Source organism: Acomys russatus, chromosome 17 (genome assembly GCF_903995435.1).
Source record: "Acomys russatus chromosome 17, mAcoRus1.1, whole genome shotgun sequence".
NCBI lineage: Eukaryota > Metazoa > Chordata > Mammalia > Rodentia > Muridae > Acomys > Acomys russatus.
This window is the reverse complement of record NC_067153.1, coordinates 9142409-9163766: the sequence shown is the minus strand read 5'-3', so window position 1 is coordinate 9163766 and position 21358 is coordinate 9142409. Positions and strand designations below refer to the sequence as shown.

Genomic DNA, 21358 nt, shown 5'->3' with positions numbered 1-21358 from the left:
ACAGTCAACAGCTGTTGCTCTCAGTTTCCATTTGCTTAGTGACTGAATGTTGCCTGGTGACAGACAGACATGCACCTGCTCACGTTCCTGCTCTTCCCCTTAGATGACAAAGATTTGGTTGTACAGATAAGACTAAATGAAAAGAATGAATAACGGCCCTTTCCCCAAGACTTTCTAGATTTATTGCTGATATGTGCGCGAATGAAGTCTTTGAACTGGCATACCAGGCTCTTAAACTTTACCTCCGTTAAGCTGTTCCACAGGTTTTATTATTTTAAGTGTTATCTCTTTGAGGCAGCTTTCCTGAATCTGCTTGGCAGATGGAGTTTATTCTCCTTGAAAGCTCCCGATGCACTTGACATATGTCTTTAAGATAACAATTATCTGCATTCTTTCTTTTTAATAGTCTGTTTACACTGGTAAGACTATAGCTCTAGAGGCTGTTGCCAGCCATCTTGTGAGGAGGAAGAGAACCAACAAAAGTGACTCGTGAGGAAGGTAAAGAAAGATATTTTCTAGTCACACTGCGGGAGACCTGATCATGTCTTACCTAACACTGACTTTTTGCTTATGCCAGTAGAAGCCGAATTTTCTGCTGTCACAAAAAGTTACTTATCATAGATGCAACTATCATGAAAGATCTACTGCTACTACAGATTCTCCTATTTAGTCTGTGATCTCATCGAGGACAAGTTTGAAAGTCTGTGTATGTCTGTGTCTTTATTGCCTAGACAAAAATGTATGTGTACAAAGTGTTTAATTAATTAATTAATTAATAAGAAAAGACAAGGAGTAGTGAGAATAATTATATTTATGTATTTGTGACTTGATTAATTTTTCACTTATGAGAACTAGAAGAAGAAAGGGCATCAGTAAGAAAAGAGAGAAAATGGAGTTAAGCCGGTTGGGTAGCCTATGGTGACTGAAAGCTGGAGGGATTGCCTGAAAGACAAATAGAAATACACATTGTGAAATCAAGAGGCAAGTAAATATTCAGTTAAAAATTCTTTTATGTTGTAATCACGTCTTTAGTACTTTGAAGCCATGATAGATAGCGTGTAAAGGTAAACATACAAGAAGGGAATCCTAATACATATAGAAATTTATGTGACGTGCAGGTAAAGCAATAAAGAAAAGGAGAAAATGATCTTAGGGGAAGAGAAAAGGGGCTGTAAGAATTCACTGTGATGAGTGAGGGGAAGAGGAACAGCGAAGGGCTGGGATACAAAGGAATGCCAGAGAGGATACAGTCACATTGCTTTGATCCTCACAGAAAACCAAATGGTTATACATATTGAATATACAGAGTAAGGAGAACCAAAGTGAGATGCAGTATTGAAAAAAGTATGATATTTGAGATACACTATGTAGAAGATGAGATTTGAAATTCTAGAAATGACAGTATTATAGTGAAGAAGTGGGGTTGAGAAGGCTGAGTGAGTGAGGAGGCTATGGATAGCGATCAGCAGAAATGCTAAATGCCACCTTAGCCCTTCTTCAATTTCTGTCTTATAATCAAGGGTAGGGTGGAAGAAAGGAGATGCTGGAAAAAGGCAGGTTAAACAATGAGATTCTAGACTCTCAGCTAGAGGAAAGATTGGGAACTGAAGACTAGGAGAGGAGTGAAAATATTGTACAGTCAAAGAGGAAACTTTACTTATAAAAGTCAAGGTTTATACATTAAGTTTACAATAGGTTTAAAGTCTTTGAAAGATAGACAGACATGGACCCAGTTTCTAGATCATTCTACAGCTCAGGGTAGCTGACGCCTCTTATATCTCTTGCATTAAGTCTTGTGTGTCCCCTGCTTATTTACCACATACTCTTCTAGGCTCTACTGGTCTACTGAATCTCAAACCCTCAGTAAAAAGTATATCATTGTTTATGACACGTGACGTTCAACAAATTCATCTTCTTTTATTGTCTTCTATCCATTTTCATAATATTTTCACATGACACTGAATTTCAGAACACTATAACACTGAACAGTGAAATTATTCAAATAGCAACAACCAAAATACTATGCATTACAATGTTATCATTTAACATTAAATAATATTTGACTATTTACTATTATGTAGACTACAGCATACCCTGAGATTACTCTCTTTCTTTTGACTTAAAGCAATTATTGTACCCCAACTGAGTCAATTAATATAGTAAGCCAAGCAAGTTTTGTAAGAACAGACTGATTTAATAATATCCTACAAATGGCCAGATTATTTTAGCTTCCCTGGATTTCATAAACTACATGGTTTGAACATGAGGAAAGGAAGGCCAGAGCAGCTACCACTCCCAGTGCACTTCTTTATTCTGGTTGTGTTTATTTCAGAAAAGTGAGTGAAAATGTAATGTTGCTGCTATCAACGCTTTTTTATCACCATTATATCAGTGATAGTAATTACTGCTTTGCCACTCTTACCATGCTCCACTCTGCCTACCTCAGAAGTATTTATAACCACATCATATTATGGATCAATTTTCATAAACACCCTAGATGTCAACCTACCTATATAGATGGCATCTTCCTTAAACCACAACCTAAAATGAAGGTACCAAAGATCTGCTGTGGCCGAATCTCTTCAAATGAGTTCATTTTTCAGTGGTTAACACAGTAACATGTAGACCAAATCAAAGTTTTCAAGATAAAATAGAATAATTAATGATTTAGAAGAAGCAGCTTAGCGTTGGGGGAAAGAATGTGTGTGTCTTATGAAGGGATAATTTTCAAAACTGCTGATTCAAACATGGATCAAAGCAAAGATCCATGTCACACATATCACCATAGCAACAAACATTTAAGCATAGTACATTTTCCCAGGTGGAGAATTTATTCTACTAGTTTAGACAGCACTCACACAAATTCCACAGAGTCATACAACAGGCAACGCCTCCCTTCTTCCTCTTTGTGAAAATGTGTGTGCAAGAGCCTCTCTAACCACACAATAGTCCTCTCACCCACATCTTCCTGAAGTGGGAAAGCAGAGGGCACAGGAGGGGAAGAAAGGCCGGGTGGGAACATGTTCGCCTTACATAAGCACATACGGCAGACAGGAAGTAGTGTCTTTAATGAGAGAAACATTTTCTTCTTAGATAAACCATTTTCTTCTTTTCTCACCCAAAAAAAGGAAATGAGTTTCCTCAGTGGGTTTTTGTTCACCACATTTTCCTGTGTCTTCTGTCCTCTTCTGCCATGATAAATTTCCATTAATACTCCTGTACATTACTGCTGTGGACATTTAATGAGGATATTTTTCACTTTTACACACAAGAAAGAATCAAGTGTAAAGTGTTTACAAACAACTGATTTTGGAAACTATTTCCCATATAGCTAATTATAAGCAAAACCTAGCAAACTGTTTCTTTGCTTTAAGATATGCCATTCACAGGCCCAGTGTCACTAAAAATGGCTTCTTGGGTAGGGGGGCAAGCATGTACCTCTACATACTTTAAATGGTTCATTGCATCAATTTAGCAAAAATCAAACAAACAAGTAAAATCCACATTTCTTCACTGCTGTATGAAGCTTCCAGAGTGTGTACTTGTTCTGTGTTGATATTGAAGGTTTTCATAGCCGTGCTTAAATATTGGTTTCAAAATAACTATGTAAAAACCATTAGCACAGTCATTCACTGCATATAAAATAATGAATTATTAAGCATTATAAATTTTTCATTATGGCCATATATCTGACACAATTACTTTGCTCTCTTGAAACATAATCTAGCAGTTTAAAGTTTAAAATATTTACATTAACACAACTCATTCTACAAAGATTAGACAGTCTATTACTTATAAGAGTACAAGTGTTATTCAGTTACATTTAATAAATTCAAGCCTGTATTTTAGACTCTTTTCATGCTTTACAAATCCATTTACTAGCAGTTACTCGTGGAGGATATTTGGTGTTTTTATTATGTAGGAACATTGTGAATTGAAGTGATTGAAAACAGATTCATTAAACAAAGAGGACTATTAGAAAAATTCTTAATTAAATGAAACCAATTTTGAAAATATTATATATTTATTAGAAAATGTTAAATCATTAATGTTTTACACGGCTCATACATCTTTAGCCAAGAAGTATTACACGGGTTGATTTGTATTTTGATTTAATTAATGAGAACTTAAAAATGAGGAAAGCTCAGTGAATAAAACAAGGCTTTTCTCATTGACGAACTCAATATTAGTTTTTGTTAGAATGGAGTAATGCTTGACATGGCCAAAGTACTTTCTGAAGAAAGAATTTAAACATCCGATGCAGTGTGGATGGTATAAAGCATGAAATATGCGCAGTAGTGTTATGTGGGTTTAGATTGAAGAGGTCCTAGAAAGTTTTTTTTAATCCAAAGCCAAAGCTATCAAAACAAAATAGCTGCGTATGGTGGCACACACCTTTAATCCCAGCATTTGGGGGTCAGAGACTGGCTGATCTCTGAGTTTGAAGTCAGCCTGGTCTACAGAGTGAGTTCTAGGACACCCATAACTACACTGAGAGACTGTGTCGAAAGAAAGAAAGAGAGAAAAGCAGAAAGAACAAAAGAAAGAAAGAAAGAGAGAGAGAAAAGCAGAAAGAGATAAATAAAAAGTACAATTTATAATGTAAGTTTAAAACCTAGAAAGAAAATTTAACTGTAGTTTGTGTCTCATTTAATACCCAGAATTTAAATCATCACTCAGATGATATAAAATGAGCAAATTAATAGTATTTAAAAATTAAGTTAGAGAATAATTTTTGAAATCCATCACCATATATTCTAGAAATCAAATAAAACCTGCAAATTTAATTAGAACTATTTTATTTTTATTTTAATATATTTTATTAATTTGTTCATATTACATCTCAATTGTTATCCCGTCCTTTGTATCCTCCCATTCCTCCCTCCCTCTCGTTTTCCCCTTACTCCCCTCCCCTATGACTGTGACTGAGGGGGACCTCCTCCCCCTGTATATGCTCATAGGGTATCAAGTCTCTTCTTGGTAGCCTGCTGTCCTTCCTCTGAGTGCCACCAGGCCTCCCCCTCCTGGGGACGTGGTCAAATATGGGGCATCAGAGTTCATGTGAAAGTCAGTCCCCACTTTCTATATGATCCTAAGAGTGCAACGACGGCACAAGCATGCTGAGGGTAGCCAACTCCATTTTGATTGCATATAAGGCCCACGCTATAGGAGGAAAAGAATGTCTGGTACTGTAAATCTGTCCAACAACGCACGGTTGTGGAGTTCACAAGCCTCAGGGCAGAATCTACTATGATGACACTTTAATCCCAGCACTCGGGGGACAGAGGCAGGCGGATCGCTGTGAGTTCGAGGCCAGCCTGGTCTACAAAGTGAGTCCAGGATGCCCAAGGCTACATAGAGAAACCCTGTCTCGAAAAAGCCAAAGCAAACAAACAAACAAACAAACAAACAAACAAAAAGACACAAAATCAACATGTGTCAAATTGCCCTCTAAATTCATTTCTCTAAGCCATAGATTAGTGAAGCTATCAGACAACGTTGGGGAAATTTCTTTGTGCAGTGGCTGGTGATCAATGCAAAAACTCACAACTTGGTCACAGTACAAAAAAAATAAGTGTCTGTGGAGCATTCAGATGGCAACGGAACATGTATAAGCACCCTTTTTAAAAATTTTTATTTTATTAATTTATTCTTATTACATCTCAATGGTTATCCCATCCCTTGTATCCTCCCATTCTTCCCTCCCTCCCATTTTCCCGTTACTCCGCTCCCCTATGACTGTGACTGAGGGGGACTTCCTCCCCCTGTATATGCTCATAGGGTATCAAGTCTCTTCTTGGTAGCCTGCTATCCTTCCTCTGAGTGCCACTAGGTCTCCCCATCCAGGGGACGTGGTCAAATATGAGGCACCAGAGTATACGTGAAAGTCATACCCCACTCTCCACTCAACTGTGGAGAATGTCCTGTCCATTGGCTAGATCTGGGTAGGGGTTTAAAGTTTATGGCCCAGGGAACCATTGCAAAAGAAAGGGTAGTGTCACGGAAGTGTGGAGCAAACAGCACCCTCTGGGAGTGGCCGACCCACTTCATTCAGGGCAGCTGTCCCTGCCTGCACAGCAGCTTCAGGAGGACAAGCCAGCCAACACTCCAGCATGGAGGAAGGAGACACTCACAAGCTTATACCTGTAATTGAGGAGCTATTGAGAGTTGATGAATTCAAAGTGAAGAAAAATTAGTTTTCTTTAAGGGTGTGGCCCCTGGCTGATGAACTTTGCTCTACTGGATGGCCCTTACAGTGAACAGTATATGGGCATAAAATATTCGACTGTGTGAGCCATCAAAGACACACACACACACACACACACACACACACACACAGTTGGGAGGAGTGGGAGTGAGCGGCACTGAAAGTAGTAAGGGTGAGAATTAATGAAAATGCATTATACGAATGTCAGAAGTTCTCAAGGAATTAATAAGAATATTAACTTTTTAAAATACTTTGGCAATTTTTTTAAACCTTTGGGTTTGAGGTATATATAAAACTCATTGATAGAGCATGTGCCTAAGATGTGGAACTCCCAACAACGCAGTAAATAAATAAAAGTTTGCTCTGAAATGTAGGTAGGAATGGTGTATAAATTTGGCAGGAAACATTGACGTAAATGGCTAACAACAGGGAGCATTACATAATTTGCCCAACAGTATGACGTTTTTGAAGACATAGGGAACCCAAAGTAAAGAAACTGATATAAAATTAGCCTGCAACTAGATAGTGATCCACAGCTTTTTGTCTTGAGCTTTTCAAAATGCACCAGTTACTTAGCAGGGTGGCATGTTTTATTTTTCGGTATAGGCAGTACAGTTATTGTGTGACAGCAGCACAGACCTGCTGTCTTTATAGCCCCCTGGATGGTAGTGTCTACTGATATCCTTACTCATGTCACGTAATCTCTCTGTTTTATTCTGCAGTTTTGCTAAAGGGAGGGAAAAGAGAAGAAGAGAAGCCATTTCGAGACTGTGCAGATGTGTATCAAGCTGGTTTTAATAAGAGTGGAATCTACACTATTTATTTTAATAATATGCCAGAACCCAAAAAGGTAAGATCAGAAGTGCTTGTTTGTATGACGTAAAGCAGATCCTTGTTGAGTTGCTATATAATCAAATAAATTTGTGAGTTGTTAAACATGATATGGATTATGTACACATTGATGTACACACACACACACACACACACACACACACACACACACACACACACACCACAAGTGCATTCCTCAGATGCTCTTCCCTGTTTTCAGAGACATTCTCTCTTTCTCTGGTCCATAGGGATGAAAACCATATTCTGCCCACCTTCCCTAACCTCAGTATCTCTGATCTGTTGAGATCACACAAACATTTTATTTTCTACTTAGATATCACAGTGCTCTGGCACTTTGCTTGAACAAACTACATGCTGATGCCAAGTCTACTTTCAGTGCATTGGGGAAACATTAGAAATCATCTTTCAAAGTCCCAAATGTCATGCTGGACACTTTCTAGCCTGAGAGGGACCAGGGTAACTCCAGCGATCTACAGGATTATTGCTCCTGTTAAACAAGTGGAAGAAATGTTCTGTATCTTAACACACAATTGGAGAGGATGTACCTCTCATACTTACTTGAGTGCTGGTTGAAGGGTCATACTTATATTTACGTGAACTTTGACTAAGCAACATCTTGCTATCCTATCTCTTTTACAGACCCCTCCCCACATTCGTACATTAAATCATCTGTCTATGCCTTCATTCAAAAGAATTAATTAGATACCATTCATTTGCCAGTCACTGTCAAAGAACACAGATCCAGAGAAAACAGTTCTCAATGTAACAGAGAAGACAAGCATTTACAGAGTTACCAGATGCTTTCGAAGTGTGGAGCTAGAGATATCTCTATGAAGGAGATTAAGTAGAGACTGTTAAGTAAGGCAGCCAAAGACAGTGGAGTCAGAGGCCATACACCTACCTGCTCTTCAACATGTAAAAGTTGTGCAGGGTTTCAAATATCCAAAGACAGATGCATGTTCTGGGATAAAAACACTTTCTTCCACCCTTTGCCACACCTGCTTATGCGTCTTCATTTTCTTTGAGTTCTATGAAAAATGCTCATCCAACCTTCTTGGATTTCCTGGGACAATTTTACATGACATTTCTATTATTAAAGTTGTACAAAATAGGGACTGTGGCTTTTTGTTTCTGACTTCCTGGGACCAGGCATGATTTCTGCACTCAGTTGGTCCTTAATAAATTAGGACTAGAATCAACCAATGAAGAAAGTGTGCACTAATGGGGACAGGGCAAGCACATCTTTCTGCTGTACACTAAGCCTAACAGTTTTCCTGATTGGGGGGTCCTTAGATAAGCAAGGGAAGTGAATCTTGGAGACCAGGGTGCCAGATATCATGCAATTCGAAGACTGGGTGTCTGGTCTGGAATCCAGGTCCAATAAAAGACCAGATGTCTTTCTGTCACATCTTTTAATCCTGATTTCAACAAGCACTACAGGATAGAGTTTTCTCACTGTTCTTCTCTTTTCTTGAGACAAATTTTTCAAAAAGTCTTTGATTTTGCTCGACAGGTGGGAGTGGGAAAAAAGGAACAGAAGGCACAAGATGGGGGAAGTAACAAGCTAATCATCTGAGCTTCTATGTCAGCCACTTACAAGAGCACTTTGATTTCGCCTGCTTTTCTTGTGGGCATTCTGGGAAATATTCTTTGAATGAAGGGATTTGTGGCTTAAAATAAATTAAAGCCAAGAGGCATACAAAAATATGAAGATACAAGAATAAGGAGATGAGACTAGCTGATAGTATAACGGGGCTTTTCGTTATCCTAAAACAAGTCTATACACACACACACACACACACACATGTGAGCACACACACACACTATCCTAGTAGCATATAAATATATGACAATTTGTTCTTGGGGAGGTAAGAGAGCACTGAAGGAAAGCCAAACAAAGTGTTAACATCTTGGTAGTTGACCCATATCTTATAAGTCAACTTATAAAAATTAAGGTCTCTCTTGTGGACTCTTTAGGATCCTGTTATTTACATGAACATAAAAATAAAATGAATTTCAAGCATCCAGACTGGGAGGAAGATGAAGAAAGACACGTTCTCAGGCTTGTTCACTGCATCACTCATGCTACTGTGAGGTCCCCTGAAAGATAGTAGCATAAATAGTGTCAATCATTTTGTGAACCTCAATTCCTATAACTTAAGTCATATAGAAGGACAGCTCAGCTCTCTTTCAAACTGTTTTGAGAAGCAAATGATATCCAAGCTATGTGCTAAACCATTGTTCCTCTTAAAGTGGATAGAGTAATTTACACCACATGCTGGCGAGGATGTGGGGAGAGAGGAACACTCCTTCATTGCTGGTGGGAATGAAAACTAGTACAGCCACTTTGGAAATCTATCTGGTGCTATCTCAGAAAGATGGGAATAGGGCTTCCTCAAGACCCAGCTATTCCACTCCTTGGAATATACCCAGAAGATGCTCCAGCACACAACAAGAAAATTTGCTCAACCATGTTCATAGCAGCCTTATTCATAATAGCCAGAACATGGAAACAGCCTAAGTGTCCCTCAGTAGAAGAGTGGATAAAGAAACTGTGGTACATTTACACTATGGAATACTACTCAGCTATTAAAAACAAGGAATTCCCGAAATTTGTGGATAAATGGATTGAGCTAGAAATGATCATAATGAGTGAGTTAACCCTGAAGCAGAAAGAATCAAATGGTATATACTCACTTATATCTGCATACTAGCCCAAGGGGCATGTCCCACAAAAGCCTTCACTTACCAGGAAACTGGGACAGAGGGGAAGGCATCCTATTGGGACTCTAAATGAGAGACGCATGGGAGAACAGCAAAATAAAAGGATCCAGAGGGTCCTAGAAATCTACAAGTAGAGCAATATGATAGGCCGATTTGGGCCCAGGGGTCCCGCTCAAACTAAGGCACCAGCCAAGGACAATACAGGAGGTAAACTTTAAACCCCTTCCCAGATCTAGCCAATGGTCAGAATATTCTCCACAGTTGAGTGGAGAGTGTGATACGACTTTCTCACATACTCTGGTGCCTCACATTTGACCATGTCCCCTGGAGGGGGAGACCTGGTGGCACTCAGAGGAAGGACAGCAAGTAGCCAAGAAGAGACTTGATACCCTATGAGAATATATAGGGGGACGTAATCCCCCTCAGGAACAGTCATAGGGGAGGGGAATAATGGGAAAATGGGGGGGGGGGAGGAATGGGAGGATACAAGGGATGGGATAAACATTGAGATGTAACAAGAATAAATTAATAAAAAAAAATAAAATAAAAAAAATTAAAATAAAAAAAAAAAAAAAAAAAAAAAAAAACAATGCTTGATTCAGTGATAGTATTAAATTCTCAGTCTTGTTTATTCACAGCAAGGCCTTTTCTCATTATTATTAATGATGATCAACAAATAAATAGAACTTTCTTAAAAAAAAATATATATAAAGTTTTCATATATTATATTCTGATTATGCTTCCCTTTTTCCATTCCTTCCAGATCCTCCCACCTGATTTCACAGCTTCTGACTCTTTTTTGAAAACAAGAAAACAAACTAGAATTAAAAATAATAATAACAAAGAGAAAACACAAGACACACACACACACACTCACACACACACACACACAAACACACACCATAAAAGCACAAAGTCAGAAGCCATAATATATGAGCAAGGAACCAGCAATACAAGAAATGTCCAGACACAGTAATGTGTGACAAAAAGTCTACAAAAAAAGCCATTGACAGAGGTCACAGGGATGAGAATAGAATGGAAAAGGGAGGAAGGGTGGGAAAAGGAAGATAAGAACAAGGGCATTGCAATCAGGATGTAAGTGTGAATTAATAATAATAATGATAATAATAATAATAACAATGATAATAATAATAATAATAATAATAATAATAATAATAATAATAATAATAATAATAATAAAATTTTAATGCCATCGAGTTCCTCCTGTGTTGGCCTTCTGCTGTTGGGAACGGAGTCTCCCCTTAACTGTAGTTAATCTACCAGAGAGACTGCAGTTAAGAATTTTTCCTTTGTAAGAAAATATCAGTGGAGTTGTCTTCTTGCTTAGGGATGAGAGCTCCTGTGCACGTCTTTTTTAAGCACCAGAACCCCATCTGCCTTGAACACCTGTAGATCCTGTGAATGCTACACAGTCTAATTTGACTGACATTGTTTATGTCAAAAGGGGGATGGGGGAGAGAGAGAGAGAGAGAGAGAGAGAGAGAGAGAGAGAGAGAGAGAGAGAGAGAGAGAGAGAGAGAGAAAGAAATGGTTGCTAAAGTTTGAAAAGTGATTTTTAATGTCATGGGAAGGCAAAGCAGTAGTTTAGGATGATTTAATTTTTCAAGCAAATTGAAAATGAGAACTCTATCTTTTATATCTTTTGTTTCATAGCGTTCACGGTTTGTGGTTATTCTCTCTACATTCCCTTCGAGGCACAGTAGTGGGAAACAGAATTTCTCTTTTCATTTCACAAGTGTCTAAAGCCAAATGCCCTGTAGTCAGCTTAGCTTCATCCAAAAACAAGCCATTAAATCATAAGTCTTATTGTAAAATATTAAAAATATGTTTCTGAGTGCATAATTCCTCTAATTCTTGAAAAAGTGCTGTAACAAATGTGTTAAGCTTTTTCCATTTAAGGTTATGGAGAAATAATTAGCATCCAGAAGGTTAATCAATCCAATTTGTATAAAGCATAGAGGCATAACAAGTATGTGAATCAAATTACCCCCTTTTGTTCGGGGTTTAAGTCTCCGTATTAAGTTAAAAGGTGTTTAATGCTTGAAAGCTTTGACCTTGCCTGGGGAAGAAGCCAGTTCAGCCTCTTCTTGGACAGAGCTAAGCTCCAGTCATAGAGTCAATAGATGCAACAGACATAGCAAATGAAGCAGGGCCCCATCCACAGGAAGAACGTGCCAGATAACACAGACCACACAAGACCAGCAAGCGAACTCTCGTGTCTCAAGTCTTTCTGAAACTGATCGTTTATTCCATGGAATGTCCTTCATCAGTTAGGAAGAGACATTTTATTTTTCTTCTGACTATAGATAAAAATTGGGTATTCTTCCTTTTTTTTTCCAGGACTGAATCTATCTTCTTAAATAGGTATAAATTAAAAACTAGCATGATCAATTTTCATGATGTCAGTATTAATAAACAGAACCCAGGAACTATACTCATAAGGCCAGCTTGTTGAGCACTTACAGAATTTTGGTTTGAATACTCAATTCCATTCATAATAAGTTATAAATAGTGTAAATCATGTTCAATGTCATGTCCAACAATACCTCAATTCAGTAAACATATTACATACATGTAATAAGTAATATATCATATAAACTTGTAATGTATTGTCTGTAAAATGCATCTAAGATCCAAGAACAATTTCAATGCTTATGCCAAGTAGAGCTGTAAGAACTCTGTGTGTACTTACTCTTCACACACACACACACACACACACACACTTGAGAGAAAACAGAGTTGCAGCTTTAATCTAGTCCTCAACTCACTTCAACTCTACTGTCTCATAATCCCTGCAACAGCATCTGCTATCATCACTGTTGTGTGTACACAGGAATCAAACCCATTCTAAGTCCCTAAACTTCTTTCCCTCTGCTTTCTTTGGGTCTTCCCCTAAAATGTTTCTCAGCACTTAATATTTCAAATTGTTAGATTCCTCCTTTTTAAAAAGAGAGCTGTGTTTAGGGGTAAAAGCTGTGAGTGATTTAAAACAAAGTCCATAGAATTACATTGACAAGTAAGTATCCTTAAAAAACTTACGACATAGTTTTTCTCTATATTTTGTAAATCTACGGAAGTGGTGATTCCATTCCTGAGTATGTAAGTAGAATTTATAGCTTTGGATGCTAACTTCTGTTGGTGGCTAACATGCCATGAAGAGATAAGTGAGTGTGATGGTGAAGGGAAGAATGGGGATGGATAGATTAGATAGATAGATAGACAGATATAGATGATAGATAGACGGTAGATAGACAGCTATAGATGATAGATAGTTTTATATATATATATATAGATATATATATATATATATATATATATATATAGATAATAGATAGATGATTGATAGATAATAGACAGACAGATGATGATGATGGATAGATAGATAGACAGATATAGATAGATGATAGATAGATGATATATATGATAGACAGATGATGACGATAATAGATAGATAGAGAGGTAGCAGATAGACAGAGACATGCGTAAATGCATAAGTATATATACATACATATACACATAATGCATATATAAACACACACATACGTTGTGTTAATCAGTTAATGCAGTGCAAAATTTAATTAAGGAACCAGAGACATTATTTTTCCCCAGCCAAATGTTTCCTTGGTATTTTTACTCTCAGGGCTTTGAAATGTTAGCTGCCCCAGCTGTTTCTTTAGAATCACAATCTTTGCTCCATTTAAACTCTTCTATCTGATTTTAGTCTCATAAGGATCCTGAAATCTCTCTGACTAAGGTCACTAATGGCTCCTTCATTTCAAATTTGTAGGTATTTATTTCTTTTGCTTTTCTAGTTTTTCTTTTTTTATTAAATATTTATATATATATATATACATTTATATTATTATACACAAATACAATAAACTACCTATAGAAAGAAGAACCTCAACACAATCAAGAATTATATAAATGTTACATTCATAGTGTTTTGGCTGTTTGTATTTGGCAGCCTTGAAGAAAACATCTTTCCTATCTTAGTGAGTCTAAAATTCTGAATGTAACTCAGTATCTATCATATCTCATCTCTGTCAACTTAAAACATCTATTTAGACCTAAAAACATCTTAATCCCTGAACAACTAAGCTTAATTGTAAAACTAAAATATCTGGTCTTCAACCCTATCAGAGACTTAAGAAGGGAATAAAACTGATGACCTTAGTATACAGTGAGCGGTTAGCAGCTTCCCAAATGAGATGACAGAGAGTTCGGGTGACTCTTTAAGTTTGTAGGTATTGTAAAATATTCATTTAACTTGACTTCTCTCAAATGGTTAGTTAATATAATCTGTTTCCCAACATCAGTTATAACTCATTATCTTGGGATTCCTTGAATCATATTTTCTTATCTTATGACTGCAATGAATATTCATTTAATATCCAGAGTAGGTTAGTACTTGAGAAACTAGAGAAAACAACAAATAAAACCAAATATGTGCCTACTTACAAGCTACTGATGTATATTTTCTGTAGCAATTATTTATCAAGACATATTCATGGACTGCCCCTCCCATCTATAATCTTGTTTTCTTTCTTTCTTTAAATGGTAGATTGATCTTCATTATATCAACATTTGCTTCAGTTACATTATGACCAATTATAATTTTGAGTTAAGCATACAGAGAGTTCAAATCCCAAATCTTTAAAATCCAGCTCAAATCCTGGATTCACTATAGTTGCTAAGCGTAGCTATTGGTAAGCTACTACAATATTTTAAATCTCAATATTACCTCTATATATTGGATAAAACAATCAGACCTTCATAAACCGTTCTGGATTAAGTTCCAAAATGCACACTAAGTGTTCAAATTATCTGGTGTGAATAAACTTGTCATTGTTAATGACTCTTCCATATCCTCCTGTTTTTGTGATACCGTTGGCTGATCTCCAGTAGACCATCTCATCTCTAACTAGCCTCTGATATTCCTATTGGGTGGCCATGCTCTGTGCAACACAAAGTGTCCTCAATGTCAACCATCTCTTTTCTTGCTTGTTAGGCCTTTGAATTACGTCTCTTTGTTTATATCACTGTTGCTATTATTCCTGAGGTTGCTGAAGTTGTAAAATTATGGGCTCTGCTGCCTTCTTTCCCCTATGAGAGAAGTCAGTATTGAAATGTATTCTATTCGTCATAATTCCCTCTATTGTGATATATAGGCTTAATGCCAAAAAGTGCCCATTGAGTGAAAGAAAAAGTGGGTGAATATATTAGAATTATGGGGGATAAATGAAAATGTTATAATTAAGGGCAGGCTTGTTAGGAGTCATGCTGAGGACACAGAGCAGATGGAGAAAGCAAGAGGATTAGCAGAAGAGTAATCTTGGGCATAGAAAGGGAATGAATTTAAAATGTATGAATTTGGAGATGCGTCAATTCCTTGGGATAATAAAGGCATAAGGGTAAGTGTCAAATTAGAGGTAGAGCACTCAGGAGACCAGATGTCCCAATTCATGTGCACACACAGGCATGCACATTTTAGTTCCTCCACTCCAGAGAAGTACATGAACAACCTCTGCTATGAGGGATAGTTCTTGCCATTGTTTTCATAATCATTGGCCATTTGTGCTCTAACACAATGCCTCAGGGAAAACACTGCTGTCATGCCTACTTGCTGCTGCCATCTCATTTCACAGCTTTAGCCAACCTTCAACAGGCTTTATTTTTCAGTTGATGGAGTAATGGTGATCCCTCATAGTCCAGCTTTGAAGGATCAAACTGCTAGGTGCACATGTCATGAGTCACAGTGACTGCTTTCCAATTATGTAACATAATTGAAATAAGCACTAAGTCTTTGAATAAATATTCTACACAGAAAAGAAAAAGTCACCACACTCAGGAGGCATACAGTAAGCCATATTATTCATGATTAAAATTTAAACAATATAGTCTCCATTCACCAAATGTTGCCTCCTGAATAATATTCAACAACTATGAGTAAAAATTACCATATATGATATAGTGTGTAATCTTATGAGAGTCTTGCAATAAAATATAAAAATTTGAATCTTTTCTTCTCAATTACATTGACATTCTAATAAAAGATTAAATAATATTGAACCAATATTTTGGCCAAAAATAGTATGTAACATTAGGAACTTTAGTAATTTCTTGAAATGTAACCTCCCACAAGTGCTATCTCAATTTGAGATTTTAAAGCTTTTTAGGTAATACTTGGAGTTTACCGTAGGTGATTGCACCTCCAAGACAAGTATGCTACACTGAGCTACATGCCAACCTCTATGACTGTATTGTGGTCCGAAACTAAGGCTATTCATTTTTAGCTGTCAAGCTGACATTTTTAGAAATAACTAAACATTTCTGATGGAACTTTATTGGGTGCTGTGCAAATGTGAATTGTGGGCAAAGTAGCCAATAATAGGTGTGAAAAACAGTTGTTTTTCTCTTCTTACAGGCTAGACCTGTGCATCCTACTTATATTTTGAAATATCAGATGTGCATTTCTTTAAGATGTATGTAAGTTCCACTTTCCATTATGTTCCTTTTGTTTCATAGGTATTTTGCAATATGGATGTGAATGGGGGAGGTTGGACTGTAATACAACACCGTGAAGATGGAAGTCTGGATTTCCAAAGGGGCTGGAAAGAATATAAAATGGTAAGATGGAAGAATTTACAGAGCCTTTTGATGTTTTATCATAAGGTTATCTTTACCCACCGTATATGATAAACCCTTGCACTTCTAGATGCTTTTGAGTTATTTAAAATAACAATTCTTCCATTAAAGACATTATTTTCATTAGACACAAAATGCTCATAAATCGTGTTCAGTAAATTATTTCCACATGTGTAACAGAAAGAAAACTGTATTGTTATGATTGTTTGGTGATCTGTTATGCACTGCCTGCATTTGTTCCTAGGCTGTTAATGTGAGCAGGACGGGGTGCTGTGCAGGGCTACAGGTCATGGAGCAAGAGGCATGCTAGCTGGGCCTCTCTCACATTCCACATGACCTTTGCATGTGACTAGCCTGGACTTCTGTTGGTGCAGTGCCTCGGCATTGTCACATGTCTCATGAAAAAGTTAGCATTTCCCAAGGGGGGAAGTGAACATTTAGAGCCATTTAAAAAATAGAAGTTTTTCATTATTTTACATGAATAATTCCTTATCATTCTAATTTTTCTCTCCAAAAGTGAAAAATAAAAGATGATCAGAGTGTTCTGTTAGCCAGTGTTCTGTTTTGGTATCTTAGTGAACAATGCAAAAACTGTATTTCCTTGATCACAACCTACCGATTAAGCTAATGGCTAACAAGACTAAGCAAAGTGTTTAAGGAAATAAATGGCAGTCCCATGTTCTGTCACTCTATTTAGGATGCTTTAATGAAAAATTCAGTGAGCATTCTGGATTCACGTTTGTATCTGGAAGTTACACAAATTTGAGTGAAGTCTTTACTTAAAAAAAACATAAGATAGGCCACAATCAGTTATCCATGTCCTGGCTGATGAAGTACAACACTGCCAGGTAAAAAAATAATGAGGCAGCAAGGCACAGTGGCGCACACCTGTAATCCCAGCACTCAGGAGGCAGAGGCAGGTGGATCGCTGTGAGTTCGAGGCCAGCCTGGTCTACAAAGTGAGTCCAGGATGGCCAAGATAACACAGAGAAACCCTGTCTCAAACAACAAACAAAGAAAGAATGGACCATATCATAGCAAATTTTATTCTTGCCCCGAGTCAGACTTAGCATGGGTTTTAGCTTAAAGAGAACAACCAAACATGTGGTCTTTGCCAAGCATTCTATAGGGAGATAAAGCTGATATAGCTGCCTTAGTCAACGTTATAACAGCAACTCTTTCACACCAAACAAGTCTAATTCATCCAGTGCTTCCAGGGCTGCCTGTAAGAAGCAATGGAAGAAAGGACAACTTCAGTGGCAGAACACATACTTAGCATATACAAGTCCCAGGGTTCAATCCCCAGAACTGAAAAAAAAAAAAAAAAAAGAAAGAAAAGAAAATCAAGAATGATACTTTTCTTCCTAGTATCATATTAATATTTAATGATGTTGCTTTTGAATATATTTAATGGAACAAAAAATAAAATATTTTGTCATTTATTCTTTAAAAAAAAAAAAAAAACATAAGATAGAAAAAGCAATCTTGTACAATAAAAGATGCTCCGGAGGAATCTCCATACCTGATCTCAAACTGTACTATAAAGCAATAGTACTTAAAACAGCATGGTACTGGCACAGCAACAGGCTGGTTGATCAGTGGAATCGAATCGAAGACCCAGATATGAATCCACACACATATGGTCACTTGATTTTTGACAAAGAAGCCAAATCCATTCAATGGAAAAAGGATAGCATCTTCAACAAATGGTGCTGGTCTAACTGGAGGTCTATGTGTAAAAAAATGAAACTGGACCCATATTTGTCACCTTGCACAAAACTCAAATCCAAGTGGATTAAAGACCTCAACATAAAACCAGAGACACTAACTCACTTAGAAGAAAAAGTGGGAAAGAGCCTGGAACATATTGGCACAGGAGACAACTTCCTGAACAGAACACCAACGGCCCAGGCCTTAATGTCAACCATTAATAAATGGGACCTCATGAGGCTGAGAAGCTTCTGTAAGGCAGGAGACACTGTCAAGAGAACAAAGCGACAGCCTACAGACTGGGAAAAAATCTTCACCAACCCGACATCTGACAAAGGTCTAATATCCAAAATATATAAAGAACTCAAGAAATTAAACACCACCAAACCGAATAACCCAATTGAGAAATGGGGCTTGGAACTAAACAGAGAATTCTCAACAGAGGAGTATCAAATGGCTGAGAAACACTTAAAGAAATGCTCAACCTCCTTAGTCATCAGGGAAATGCAAATCAAAACAACTCTGAGATTCCATCTTACACCCATCAGAATGGCTAAGATCAAAAATTCAAGCGACACCACATGCTGGCGAGGATGTGGGGAGAGAGGAACACTCCTTCATTGCTGGTGGGAATGCAAACTAGTACAGCCACTTTGGAAATCTATCTGGTGCTATCTCAGAAAAATGGGAATAGGGCTTCCTCAAGACCCAGCTATTCCACTCCTTGGAATATACCCAGAAGATGCTCCAGCACACAACAAGAAAATTTGCTCAACCATGTTCATAGCAGCCTTATTCATAATAGCCAGAACATGGAAACAGCCTAAGTGTCCCTCAGTAGAAGAGTGGATAAAGAAACTGTGGTACATATACACTATGGAATACTACTCAGCTATTAAAAACAAGGAATTCCCGAAATTTGTGGATAAATGGATTGAGCTAGAAATGATCATAATGAGTGAGTTAACCCAGAAGCAGAAAGAATCAAATGGTATATACTCACTTATATCTGCATACTAGCCCAAGGGGCATGTCCCACGAAAGCCTTCACTTACCAGGAAACTGGGACAGAGGGGAAGGCATCCTATTGGGACTATAAATGAAAGACGCATGGGAGAACAGCAAAATAAAAGGATCCAGAGGGTCCTAGAAATCTACAAGTAGAACAATATGATAGGCAGATTTGGGCCCAGGGGTCCCGCTCAAACTAAGGCACCAGCCAAGGACAATACAGGAGGTAAACTTTAAACCCCTTCCCAGATCTAGCCAATGGTCAGAATATTCTCCACAGTTGAGTGGAGAGTGTGATACGACTTTCTCACATACTCTGGTGCCTCACATTTGACCATGTCCCCTGGAGGGGGAGACCTGGTGGCACTCAGAGGAAGGACAGCAAGTAGCCAAGAAGAGACTTGATACCCTATGAGAATATATAGGGGGACGTAATCCCCCTCAGGAACAGTCATAGGGGAGGGGAATAATGGGAAAAGGGGGGGGGGAGGAATGGGAGGATACAAGGGATGGGATAAACATTGAGATGTAACAAGAATAAATTAATAAAAAAAAAAAAAAAAAGAAAAAGAGACACAAACCAACAAAACAGAATGCTACAGAGATAAGTGTGTGATCTTTTACTGAGGCAAAAATAAAAACAACAAACAAACAAAGCCAGGGAGAATAGAAGGTAAAGGCAGTAACTTGAATCAAAGGTGGAGAGAGTTCACGATGAGCTCAGTCTGTGTTCTCAGCAAGAGTTAAAGGACTCGGAGTTCATTAGCCCTAAGCTGTAAGCCACAGACATGCACAGTGCAGAAGGGTCTGCCACAGCCTGGTTACATCAGAAGTATGCTTCTAGAATGCTTTGTATCCTAGATGTTTTCAAGCAAATAGACTAGCCCAGCGTGGTAGGAGTTGGGGAGCTATGTAGAGCAAGTGAATACGTGCAGTTGTATAATATACAGAAACTCTACATCGATATGAACCTCTGTAGTAGCTATCTAATTAACCTCATGCAACCAGAGTCTGCAGGCCATCATGTGGACCAGGAGCCACAAGTAGCAGCATCTTCTAGAACTCCGCAGAAACACAAAATCTCAGTCTCCACCCACACTTGCTCAATCAGAATCTGCCTCTTAACCTTGCTTTTGCAGGAGATGCATAGCAGAGGGCAGTACAATTCAGGGAGGCAAAAGGGACCAGGTACAAATAGAACTATCCCCCGTAATCCCTTCTATCATGATATAGACTTCTAAGAAGAGCTGAGGCCTGTTCTCTGTTCCATGGAAGCTCTCCAGTGATAACATAGAACCTTGTCTTTCAGGGTGGTTATGGGGAATTAGAATGATAGGTTCATTCCTGAGACCTCTTTCTGTTTTCGTGATTCTACAGAAACGTGACTGAGGGAATTCAACTTTTGTTTTGCCTTTTACTGGTAGGTTAGTTTTGGGAAAATCACTTTGCTCTTCACCTTCTATCAACTCACACCTTCGGTTCCGCACCTGCCTTGTGGGGTGTCACAGGGAATTAACATAGCATAAGGAAAGCTTACTGAATTTTCAATCATCTATAATTATTACTATTATCAAGGATTAAAACATGAGGGGCTTTAAACATTTATTAAATTCTGCCCAGAGTAGTATTTATTCAAACCACTTTAATTCATAACTAACTTCATCCTAAGGATATAGGGGTTATGTAAGAATATATATACAGATTCAAATCAGTCTGGTGTACATTATCATTTAAATTAATAACAGAAAAAGGAATTGTGAAGTTGTCATCATGCAGTTTTTAAAAATGGTGATTTATTACCTATGAATGCCTGTTTCTAAAGAAATAGTAAGAACGTTAAGATATACTGACTTGTAGGGTATGAAATTGGTTCATGTCTTTTACGTATTTACCAAATGTATCAATGCTTAGACAATTGGTTTTCATTATTGGAATAACACTGGAATTATTCCTTAACCGTTGGAATTTATCCCTTCCCCTTATTTTTAAATAAGAAAAGCTATTATGTTTTATTCAAATTTGAAAAATTTATCACCTCAGTGTCAATTATTCATGGTCAGAAAGTAAAATTAATTCTGAATTTTTATAGCATTTTGGCAAAAGTGAGTATGCCTATTTTCTAAATTGAAAGAATCCATTGGTTAACTTTCATCAAAGCACAGGGTCAAATGTGCCATAGCTTTC

General features: G+C 37.6%; 1 protein-coding gene across 1 annotated transcript in view; it reads left to right on the top strand.

Annotated features, from left to right (window-relative positions):
- The window catches only part of Angpt1 (angiopoietin 1), a 251103-nt gene that overhangs the window by 184876 nt on the left and 44869 nt on the right, over positions 1–21358 (top strand). The window contains exons 5-6 of the mRNA XM_051159533.1: positions 6931–7058; positions 16334–16435. Coding sequence (XP_051015490.1) covers positions 6931–7058; positions 16334–16435 — 230 coding nt within the window. The remainder of the gene's footprint in view (positions 1–6930; positions 7059–16333; positions 16436–21358) is intronic.